This window comes from Kogia breviceps, chromosome 2 (assembly GCF_026419965.1).
Source record: "Kogia breviceps isolate mKogBre1 chromosome 2, mKogBre1 haplotype 1, whole genome shotgun sequence".
In the NCBI taxonomy this organism is placed as follows: domain Eukaryota; kingdom Metazoa; phylum Chordata; class Mammalia; order Artiodactyla; family Physeteridae; genus Kogia; species Kogia breviceps.
Window position 1 is genome coordinate 81233695 of NC_081311.1, and position 12142 is coordinate 81245836.

The 12142-nt window shown below is 45.6% G+C and overlaps 1 protein-coding gene across 4 annotated transcripts in view; it reads right to left on the reverse strand.

Moving 5' to 3' along the window:
• Positions 1-11563, reverse strand: part of SLC35F3 (solute carrier family 35 member F3) — a 295313-nt gene extending 283750 nt beyond the window's left edge. For 3 of the 4 annotated variants that reach the window (XR_010839006.1, XR_010839007.1, XM_059054626.2), the window contains exons 1-2: positions 11096-11280; positions 10497-10726 (exon numbers count right to left, since the gene is read on the reverse strand). Coding sequence is in view for 2 of the 4 variants with exons in the window: in XM_059054626.2 (XP_058910609.1) it covers positions 10497-10726; positions 11096-11148 (283 nt within the window). In the remaining 2 variants the exon portion in view is untranslated. Of the gene's footprint in view, positions 1-10496; positions 10727-11095; positions 11281-11503 lie in introns of those variants that run through there. The other variant, XM_067025696.1, reaches the window with a different exon arrangement.
• Between the last annotated feature and the right edge of the window lie 579 nt (positions 11564-12142).

The window sequence follows — 12142 nt, forward strand, 5'->3', positions numbered from 1 at the left end:
GAACAAACACAATGACACATGCACCACTACTAGTTTTCCTAGGGCTTTTACAATAAATTCGAATTACATAAATTTCATTGACATGGAACTGAAAACACACCGACAGCATAAAATCAGATACACCTACCAAAAATGTTCATGTTAAATAATTAATAAAACCAAATGCTGTCTTAAAAGGAAAGAGGTCAGATAAACCCTTGAAATCTGCTGTTCTGGATTACGGCATTTAAATCTTCAAACAATTTCATTCTTTCTCTTAAAAAAATGGTATAGAGGTGGGAAGTTCAACTCCTTCCTCGGTATCGACTGCCAGCATAGTGCACTTGTCAATAAAGAGTGTTTCTTAAACTCTCACACATGCATGGCGTGAGAAGAACACTGCACAAACAAAACTGAACTGTTTTATACCTACGATCATAATTATATTCTTTTTTTTAAGGACAGGACATCTTCATATACATTCACTGAAAATGAGCTAACAATTTCTAAAAAGAAAATTAAGGAAGGAATGATGGTACTCATTAAGTAGCATCTTTCTTCTGGCCCTTCTGAATAAAACTCTGAGGATACATGCAAGTTTTTGTAACACTACATGGGTACAAACTAGATGATGAAAAGGATAAAAATAATTCTCCTATGAAATTCTTATCTAGTCAAGTACTACGGATGATGTGCAGGAGACTGACAAGGAGCAAATGTGAATGCCACAGAAAACACGTATCACAACTGGAAAACAGTTCTGAGAAGTTACACTGAATATCTCTCTATCGCAGAGCTCCACAATAGCCTTGAGCCTTCTGGGCTGCAAATCACCTGAGAAGAGCAATTTATTTCCTACCATCTCGAAGGCTGTCATAAATTAAGGCTACCTCCAGCTGCATAAGAGAAAAGTGTGCCCACGTCCCAGGCAATTGTTCAAGGGCTTGTCACCATCATTAACCAAAAGAATTGGCCAGATTCCTAATTGTCCCAGTCCCTTTCTAGGCTTTGCAATAAGATAAGAAAACAAAACTGGTCTATTACTCTACCGATCAATGCACATTCACCAAAGAATTGAACCAAAAGACATCATGTATTTAAAAAAACCTACTTCAATCCCCTGACACAGGGTAAGGAAATACTCAATGCACCTGGGGTTGCTGGGTGCCCACCTCTTTTTGAAGCTCTCCAGTGATGGAGGCTCCAGGACCTTCTTTATCTCAGCAGTCAGGAAGTGATTTCTCATTTCCAATGAAAAATTCTTTGGTATGTACATCCTTGTTCTGTCCTACGTGGGCCTGAGCAGAAGTGGCTCAGAAATCTTCTTCAGCTAGGAGTCTGCAGTTGCATGGGACAAAACTTAGCCTCCGCTCACTTCACAGGAAGGGGCTGTTGCACTGCAACAGTGGTGTCTCCTGGAGCTTGGAGGAGGCACTACAGCAAGATCTTGACGTTGGAGGGAGATGGTACCCAGTGTGGAGTGAAGGAAAACGTCAAGGCTCTCTCTGGGTTGCTTACAACCTGCTTTATTCTTCCCTCTATGTGGACCAGCTTTCTCTGCCTCTCTCTCCACACGAAAACCAGGCTAGCTCCCTCATAGCTTCTCCTCCACTTAAAAGACCACACCAACTAGACCACAATCCCCTGGTTTTAATCTCAAATTCCAGGAGGGAGACATTGATCAAATGACTGTGGGTCAAGGGTCCACCCCAATCTAATCTATGGTGTCCAGGAGGAAGGTGATGCTAAGGGCACACCCTGAAGACACGGTGCAGGGCGGTTAAGGGGGTTACGGTGAGCTGGGAAGGTGGCCACTCCCACAGGTGTCCACTCCAATTGTTCTCATAAAGACATGTTGATTGCCTGATTCACCTCTCTCTCCCCCAATATTTAAACCTTGCCTATAGAACACGTTTTTAAATCCCACTGATCCATTTTCTCTTCTTCCCTGTTCATTTCTTCCAAATTGCTTTTAAAGTGAGGTTATCAGAACGAGGCAAAACACTCTTACATGAGACTGAGGAATGTAAGCTCTAGGAGTGAGATTGCTTGTCAGTGTTTTTAGGTGACCAAGCAGTGGGCGTCCCATTTCTTGACTGAGAAAGGCAATCAGAAGTGTTCTATGGAGGATAATTCTGGAAGACTCCACAGAAATGGAGATGCTTGGGAACTGTTTGTGTGTGTGTGTAAATGGCCTTTCGTTAGTACATTTAACAAATGTTTATCGATTTAGGTGCCAGAGACACTCTGTGATCTGGGGATAGAATCATCACAGTTCTACGTTCCAAGAGCCACACTGAGGGCTGGTGACATGATAAAGAGCCCTGCCCTTGCAGAGCTTTCCATCTGTAGGTTTCAGCCACACGATTAAACTAGCCATGACGATATGTATGGGAAGTGACAGCACTATGGAGCCCAAGCAAGGACACCTCACCGGATCCAACACGGTCAGGGAGGCTCCCTGGGAGAAGTGATGCTGAGACTGGGCCTTGGATGAGTAAGGTGGCATTTGTGCATTAATGGCCCTCCTGATGACACACGTCAAATGACCAGAGCATAATGTCAGTTTCCACTCACAGTCCAACTTCATCTTGTACATTTCTGTGACGCTATGTTCCAGTCAAGCTGGATGACCTTCATGAACAGCTCATGTACATTATTGTGTGTATACTGTCCCTTTGCCTGAAATGCAAACCTCCCCTCCACCCACTTCCTGTGGTTTATTACTCCTCCAGCTTCTGACCTGAAACTCACCACTCCAGAGCCAACCTTTATCACACCCTATTATTTCATTTTCCTCTCCCTCCAGTCTTTAAGATTTGAAGGCAAGAACTGTTTCCCAATACAAATAATTTGTACACTGTCTTGTAGTGATTCATGCTTAGTAACAAATCGTTATTTTAGACTTTTCTCATTTTTGCATAGAATTAGAAAATATGTCAGACTGAAGTTTATTATTAATTTCTTCTGTGTTTTCCTGCAGATTCAGAAGATTCAATCCTATTAAACTTAAAAAGTAGGCTAAGAAATTTTTAAGAATCTTCTTGTCCTTCTATTCTGGCTTTTCTTTTTTAGAATGTCTTATAAATACAGAAATTTATTAATAACAGATTACTCCACATTTCCTACTTAATAAAGAAAAAAAAGGACTCTTGTCTCCCATCACTTTATCTCTATATTCTGGCACCTGGTACATGCTCAAAAAGTTTGTAAAGTGAATAAATGAAAATAAAGGCTCATTTGTGGATGCCAGGCAAAGGGCTAGATGCTAGATATGCATGATTTCATTTCATCCTCATGACCATCCAGAAAAGCAGTTATATTCACCCCCATTTTGTAGATGAGTAAACAGAGGCTCACAGAGGTGAGTAACTTGCCAGCAGAGACACTGCTGGGATGTGAAGAGAGCTCCCCGTGTGGATTCTATCCCCTCTGCTTCTCCTGACAACACATAAAAAACTGCAGTGGTCCCCTACTTCATGAGGGGCTACAATTCAGTCAGCATCCTTACCAATGCTCAGTGAAACACTTAACAGAGTTCAATGGCTCATAGACATGTGGATTCATTTTTTAATGCAACTCACCTGTTTCTTCCAGCTGCTTACGGAAAGGAGAAACACTCAACACTGGAGTGTTTTATTTCAGACTAGGCACTTTGTAGAGGCTCAGGATAGACTTGTGAAGAACAGGGAGAAATCTCCTTGCCCAAGCCTCTTCCAAAGCCAGGAAGACTAGGTTTCTCCTGGAGGTGAGAATCTGGACCATTTGCAAAGGGTTTATAACTCCCGGTCAATGATCTGAGTGTACTGGGGAGAAATGTGTTCCCTTCAAAAAGAAGAGTTCTGCATTTTAATCCTCTCAAATCTCAGAAAGCTATTTACTAAATTGTTAGCATGGATTCACATTCAGAAATAAAACTGATTCTCTGAGACATCAGAAAATGTTATGCTCTATGCCCTCCTCACCCTACCCCCGCCCCCCTCCAACTTTTTTCCTTTTAAAATCTTTTCAATCTATTATGCCATTTGCAGCAACATGGATGGACCTAGAGATTATCATACTAAGTGGAGTAAGTCAGACAGAGAGGGACAAATATCATATGATATCACTTACATGTGGAATCTAAAATATGACACAAATGAACTTACCTACGAAACAGAAACAGATTCACAGACATAGAGAACAGACTTGTGGTTGCCAAGGGGGAGAGGAGGTGGGAGAGGGATGGATTGGGAGTTTGGGATTAGGAGATGCAAACTATTATATATAGGATGGATAAACAACAAGGTCCTACTATATTCAATATCCTATAATAAACCATAACAGAAACTATATTGAATATCCTATAATAAACTATATTCAGTATCAGGGAACTATATTCAATATCCTATATTCAATATCCTATAATAAACCATAATGCAAAAGATTATGAAAAAGAATTCCATTCTAGAATAAACTTTTACAACCAAATTATACAGCTCTTCCAAGTGGGTCATTTTTGAATTGCTGACCTGACCTTTACTATCTTGGGAGGATCAAACAGAAGTCGCTCACCATGTGAGCTCACCATGTGAATTCAATTATACTACAAGCCACTGTTCCAGTTATCACTGGAAACCACATAAGCAACCTCTACGGTCTGGTCTGAAAGGGCACACAGAAGTAGAAAGATTGTCCTTCTCCATAAACCTCCCCCCCCCCTCACCTCACACAAACCCTTCCTAACATTTGAAACCTGGAGGATCCTGAAACATGCGATTTCCTTGTCACTAGGTGAGCTATTCAATGCCCTCACGTTTTCTCAGCTTGAACTACAAAACCTCCCCCAATGTAAACTGGGTTTTGCTCAGTAATCCACAGGCTCTTAACCTTGATTCAAGTCGCCAATGGCAGGCTGGATGGGATAGGCTGGAGATGGGGTGGCCATTTGGGATTAGCCCACCGTCTACTCTAAAAATGACTTAAAAACTAAACCCATCAGCATTAAAAAAAAAAAAAATCATTTGTATTTGCACATACCAGCACCATGAAGTATTAATAAGCCCACTCAGGAGTCAAGTGTATAGTATGGTCAAGTGTATAGCTCCAAAAGCTATTCCTAGAAAGTTTCTTTACTAGAAAAGTTTGTGAGCTCACTATGTGAAAACATCCTTTAGGGAAACCTTTTGCTAAGTAACGCATCCCTGCTGTGAACAATGTGTCTGTGGATTTCTGTTTCTCAACAAGGGCACACCTCAGCCATGGGCATCATAAATGCTCTCAAAAACTTTGCTAAATGTGGCTTCCCTGGTGGCGCAGTGGTTGAGGGTCCGCCTGCCGATGCAGGGGACGCGGGTTCGTGCCCCGGTCTGGGAAGATCCCACATGCCGCAGAGTGGCTGGGCCCGTGAAAACTTTGCTAAATGAATAAATGAAAATAAAGGAGCATATATAGATGTTCTTTCATCCCGCATAAGAACCTGTGTCTGGGATCTCCAAGACCCACTGGCTTCCAGCCTCCCTGTGCTCAAATGCCACCAGTGCCCCACTGCATCCGGCACCTGGGCCTCTGCTGTCCACGATCGGCATGGCTCAGTCCTGCTCTCCGCCCTCCTCTTCCTCTCCAGGGCCATGGCCATCTCCTCCCCAACTGCCATCTATCCCAGAGGAATAAGAAAGGGGGAGGCAGAAGAGATTCCAGCCAGTCATTTCTCTTCTGCTGTGGCACAGGTGGGAGGGGAAAGGAAAAGGAAATCACTAGAAAAGCTTTCCAAACTGTTGGAGTTCTGAAGCACTTTCTACAGGGTATCAATTTACGGTGAGTGGGTGTGGAATCACCTTTAGCTGCAGAAGCAACTGGCTCTTTCAGAAAGCTGTTTATTCTAGCCTGGCCCCTCCTGGAAACCCAAGAAGTGGTTCAGGAAGAAGGAAGAGAAGAGAAGGCCCAGAATTCAGAAGGCAGGCCTACTCAGTTAGCACAACTGCTCCACGGAGGACAGTTCACTTGCAGCAGAAATTTGGGGTGAGGCTCAATGAGGACTTCTCATCACTCCTACGGGACATCTGGCATTGTTTGGAAACACTTTTGGTTGTCACAACTTGCGGGGGGGGGGGGGGGGTGAACTAGAGGCCAGGGAGGCTGCTAAACTCCCTCCCACGCTCAGGATCCCCTCCCCCCATAATAAAGGTTCATTCAGTACAAAGTGTCAGTAGTGCTGAAGGTGAGAAACCCTGGGCTAACTCAAAGCTTGCCATGGAGAATTCTGGTCTATTGTGGTTGCCAAGGAGGAAGGGGAGCGGGGGAGGGTTGGATTGAATTGGGAGTTTGGGATTAGCAGATGCAAACTATTATACATAAGATGGATAAACAACAAGGTCCTATTGTATAGAACAGGGAACTATATTCAATATCCTGTAATAAACCATAATGGAAAAGAATATGAAAAAGGATATATGTATAACTGAATCACTTTACTATACACCAGAAACTAACACAACATTGTAAATCAACTATACTTCAATTAAAAAACAAAACACAAAAACATCATGAGGGTTTGCTGTAGGCACACAAGATAATTTTAATATTAGAAAATCAGTCAATGTAATTCATTATATTTAAATAAACTAAAGACAATTCAAAAAAAAAGGATTCTGGTGTAGTCTATGGTTCAGAAAGCCAAGGATGGCACATACCATGGAAGACTAAGGAAAGGGTAAAGCAATTCCAACCTAACATAAGTCAGCATAAAGAATTAAGTAATAGGGAATTCCCTGGTGGTCCAGTCGTTAGGACTCCACGCTTTCACTGCCGAGGACCCGGGTTCAATCCCTGGTCAGGAAACTAAGATCCTGCAAGCCGTGCAGAGTGGCCAAAAAAAGAATTAAACAACACAAATCACTATGAAGGTACATTCAAAGGTTCTCTCTTCCAGAGGTCGATGTTTCAGGCCGCATCCATTCACTCATTCAACAAATATTAACTGAGCAACTAGCTGGGACATGGAAGCAATCTAAATGTCCATCAACAGAGGAATGGATAAAGAATATGTGGTGTACATATATACAATGGAATATCACTTGGCCATAAAAAGGAACGAAATTTCGCTATTTGCAGAGACGTGGATACACCTAGAGACTCTCATACAGAGCGCAGTAAGTCAGAAAGAGAAAAACAAATATCATATATTAATGCGTATATGTGGAATTTAGAAAAACGGTACAGATGAACCTATTTGCAAAGCAGAAACAGAGACACAGACGTAGAAAAGAAACGTATGGACACCAAGGGGGTAAGGGGAGGTGGGATGGATTGGGAGATTGGGATTGACGTATGTACACTATTATGCATGAAGTAGATGGCTGATGAGGGCCAACTATATAGCACGGGGGGCAAAAAAAGAAGGTACAATCTGTTTGCAGGACATATATTAAAGTTAACTTTAAAAATGAATTCCATTTGTTTAAAAATTCCATTCCATTTGTTCTGACAAATACTGTTTGATTCCACTTATATGAGATACCTAGAACAGTCAAATTCATAGACTCGGAAGGTACACTGGTAGATGCCAGGGGCCGGGGGTGGAGGTGGGGAGGGGAAATAGGGAGTTAGTGTTTAATGGGAACAGAGTTTCTGTATAGGAAGGTGAAAAATTTGGGAGATGAATGATGGTGAGAGTTGCACAACAATGTGAATGTATTTAGCGCCACTGAACCGTACAGTTAAATATGGTTAAAGTAATATGTTTTATGTTATGTGATTTTTACCACAATAAAACAAATTTTTTTAACATATTTTTTTAAAAACCCACTATTAACTGAGCAACTACTGTGGACCAAGTGCCTTCCGGGCTCTGGGTACACTCGCAGCTGGGAAGCCAAGGAATCTGCAGGAAAACTGCCCAGGCATTTGGTTCAAAACCAGGCAATGTGGAATCGGAGGGCTGTGACTACTGAGAAGAGGAATTCAACCCTCCCACCTGCTTGTTTGTATCAACAGCTTAATTCTCAGTTGAATGTTACATACAAACCGACCCTCTCAGACCCAGGGGTCTTTAGGATTTTTTTTAAACAATTCCTCCCAAGAAGTCACTTGTTGAGAGTAAAATCTGTTCAACCCACTGATTGGGCTGAGAATCCCAAACAAAGATCATTTCTGCACTGTTTGCAATCACCTCATTTATCTTCACCACCCAAAACAAAGTCTAAAAATTAAGAGGATAACAGTGACTACTTGGTCATTCAAATAATTGCTGCTGCTACAAAGGCAGCTAACTTACACTCTCAACTAGTCCAGACACTCTCGCTGTCAACTCCCTCAGTGGGGACACAGAGAAGCCACTTTGAAAAATGATTCAAAGGTGACACAATAATGTCAAGGATGAGGCCTGGAACATCCCATAACTTACTCTGGAGACCCTGAGAAGAATATTTATTTCCCAGTCATCATCCCTCCAGTTAGCCGAGTGTGATTATTAACCCACAAATAAAATAACTCACTGATAGCAACAGATAGGTAAGCCTCTTTATTATTTTTTTCTACTTGGGTAGAAATAGCAAACAGCCAAAGTACTGCCGTAAAACGTCTCTGGCTACATTAATAAAACATAAGCTTCTCTAAATTTAAACTTAAAATCCAATTCATTCATCAAAATGTCAGGTGTCACCTAAAGCATCTTAGTAGAAAGGAAATCTCTTGGAATAAAGAAGAATCTTCACAGGAATAGAGGGGGGAGTGAGCTGATTTTCTTCTGATTACAATGACCACTGTACCCTTGTCTGCTGCTCTTTATTCCTTCAATGAAGCCTCAGAGAGAGGGTATTTAAGAATACCACTGGTGGTACACGGTACTACTCATTTTCCATATGGCCCTCCCCCTGCCTTAATTATAAAATGTTTGTACCGAACACCGTCAGTCACTGCCGAAAGCTCCCCTCCAACCCTGCAAAGTCACAAGCCTTGGTGAAAATTTCTGTAAAGCTCATGGGGCCAGTTGCAAATGTTTAGAATTACAATGATAAACCTTATGATTCCAGGGGCTAAAGAGACGACTCTATGAAGGCTATAATTTGTACAACTGTCTTTAGACAGTTCTAATTTCTTACTAAGAAAGCTGAGAAGAGAAATAAGAAACAGACCATTTCTAAACGAAATTTAGAAAGTGGAAATAGAAACTGAGTGTCCTACCCCTATCTATAATAGAAATGGTTTCCAATGGGTTTTCATTATTTTATCCTATACCTGACGTTTCTCAGCTGAAAAGAAAACTTGGTCCCTTCTCTCCCTTCCGGGATCCAAAGCCAATTTATCAGCTACAATTTTAGCAGCAGAAGCAGGAGATTAGAGGAGAGGCAGATAACCTTTTAAAGGTTAATACAGAGTTAAAGGCAATCACCCCGACCTTTAAAAACAAGTAACGGCATGAAACAAAACATTAAAATCTTATGTTTCTTCCTGCAAATAACTTAAAAGTAACCAGCTAACTGCTAGCATACCACTGACCTTTGGCTTGGAATCCAGCGTTTTATGAAAAAACTAAAGGGAGACGTATTTTTAGAACTCAATATGACTAATTTACAAAAGCCTGATTTTTTGTTCCTAAGGACCAATAAAATATGTTCCAATCTCAAGCCATGAAGGGTAAAACCATATCTCAAAATCATTAAGCTGTTAGTCTTGATTACATATGGAACGAAGCCATACTCAACTCTTTGACTGACTGAGGTGATAAACGGCTCTCTTTCTGCCTGTCAAACGACAGTGGTGAGGCCACCGAATTGTGGCTTACAGTTATAGGTTCTTGAATTTGTTAGAGCCAACTTCTCCCTTCCAAAATGAGAGAAAGAAGTGTCCACCAAATTAGTCCTGGTCACACAGGTAACCTCTGTATAACTGATCACAGCATTGCCAGAGCCATCCACTGGGGCCAGTGGCAAAGAAAAGTTTCAGGCGCTCCACCTGGCACCGACCGTTTATCTCTCAGGGACCAAATGCCAATCGCTAGAATGATCCATATAGAACCTCCACACTGAGGGCAGCTAAAGACCTGGGGCAAAGGGAGTGAATGAGATCTAACATGAAGGCCCCGAGAATTGTCCTCCATCATCGGGGCCTAGGAGACCCAGGGAAGAGTTAAAATCCAAGCGTGCTAAGTCTGTCGTCTCTAACCAAGCCAGCTGAGCCCCGACCCGGGGCGTCTGACACGTTCGTATCCCCAGAGAAGCCACACAGTGCAGGACACACTGAGTTCCCAATCTGTCTCCTTATTGTGACATCTCAAGCGTAAAGGGATAAAGACAGAGAGGTGTCTGTGGGAAGGAGAGGGGATTTAAGAAAATGGATCAGATATTCCCAAAGGTGGCGGGAAAACCGTCTCCGGGCCTCTTCCTAAAACGTGCAAACCCGCGTCAGTGTCTGCGGTCAGGGCAGCGCGGGGAGCGGGGCGGCTGGGCGCAGGGCTGCGCGCGCTCCCCGAGGCTGCCGTGCCATCCGCCGGGGGAGATGCGCCGGCGGACCGGGGAAATGCGGCGAGGGGGTCTTACTTTTGTAGCTCGCCGCCCAGGGCTGGTAGCCGTAGTAGCCGGTGATGCGCAGGATCCGCTCCTCGATGGACGTGAGCCCCACGGGCCCGCTGGTGAGGTCCTCCACCGAGCGCGACCATTTCAGATCCTCCTTAATCGCCTCGTCCACCACCAAGTACTTGAGCTGCCGCAGCTGGGGGCTGATGTCGGACAGTCTCCTGGGGCTGACGTCCGGTGACCTCCTCATGCCACTGAGGCCGCGGGCAGGTGGGCGGGGAGGGAGAGAAGGGCGGTGAGATCGGAGGGCGAGCAGGGCGCAGCCTGTGCCCGTTAGGGGCCGCTGCGGCCGCAGGGCCGGCGCTTCCCCGCTCCCACCGCTCCCCAGCTCCCTCAGCAGCCTGGGCGTCGGGTCCCGTCTCCGGAGCCGGCGCCGGGCGCTTCGGGGCAGAGCAGGTTGGGGCGAATGGAGAGGGAGAGGATGCCCTAAACTTCCCGAGCAGCTCCACCGCGCGCGCCGCCGTCCCCCCCCCCCCCCCCACAAGCCTCAGACCTCCCGGCGTCCCGGCTGCCGAGGGCCCCCGGCCGCCCGCTGGCGCACCCGCTCGCGGGGCGCTACTCACATGGTGATGCTTTTGCCCCCGGGTGCGCCGCCAGGAAACTCTCGGATCCCCATAGGCAATGGCAGAGTGGGGCCGGGAGCTCCCAGACTGGAGGCGGAGGGGCCGCGGGCCCGAGGTGCCCGTGGCCGCGGCCCCTGAGAAGGCGGGCGCGAGGCCGGGCGAGGGTCCCCGCGCCGCCCGTGAGCGCCCGCGCTGCGGTCCCCGAGCGCCCCCGCGGTGTGTGGCGGGAGGCCGGTGCGGCGGCTCAGCCCGGCTCCAGCCGGTCCGCGGCGCTCGCTGCAGCCTGCCGGCCGCAAATCAGTGGGCGCCGCGCCCCTCGCCTGTCGCCGCCGCCGCCCCGGCACACGCCAGGCGCGGGAGCCGCCGAATCCGGAAGAGCGCCAGCCGCGGTGTGCGCTCTCGACGCACCTGGGCTGGCGGGACGTGCCCGGCCCCCAAGCGCGGGAACCAGGCGGGGGCGCTGCTGCCCCCTTCCCGCCGCCAGTGTGCGGCACGCGGCACCCGCGCTCCGCCCCGCAACCCTGGGGCTGCGGGCGCGCTCCTCCCCGCAACCTTGTGGCCGGGGGCGCGCTCCTCCTCCCCTCTCTTAGGACCTATCAGATCATTCTGTTCCTGGTTCAGTAGTTCAGTTTCTCTCTCTCTCTCTCTCCTTCTCTTTCTCCGCATTCTAAAATAATGAGCAAAACAACCTGGAAAGACAGAAACCTGGTTCCAAACCTGGTTGCAAAACCATGCTCAGAATGCCAAATAAATAAACGGCATTTCATAGTCAAAGGTGAAACACAAGGTGACTTGATTTATTGCACTGTGGGCGTACTTCGGTCACGTCTGGCCCTCAGAGAGCTTGCATTCTCGTTACTGACCTGGTCACTACATCAGTTCTCTCTTCTTAGATTTCCATTTTATTTGGCCTCTAATTTTTTTTTTTCTGTCTGCAAGTCATTCTTCCTAGAACACTTAATCATTTTTCATAATGTTATTTATCTGTTATACAAAATACATATAGGTTCATTGGGAAGAATTTAGAAAATACAGAAATATGTAAAG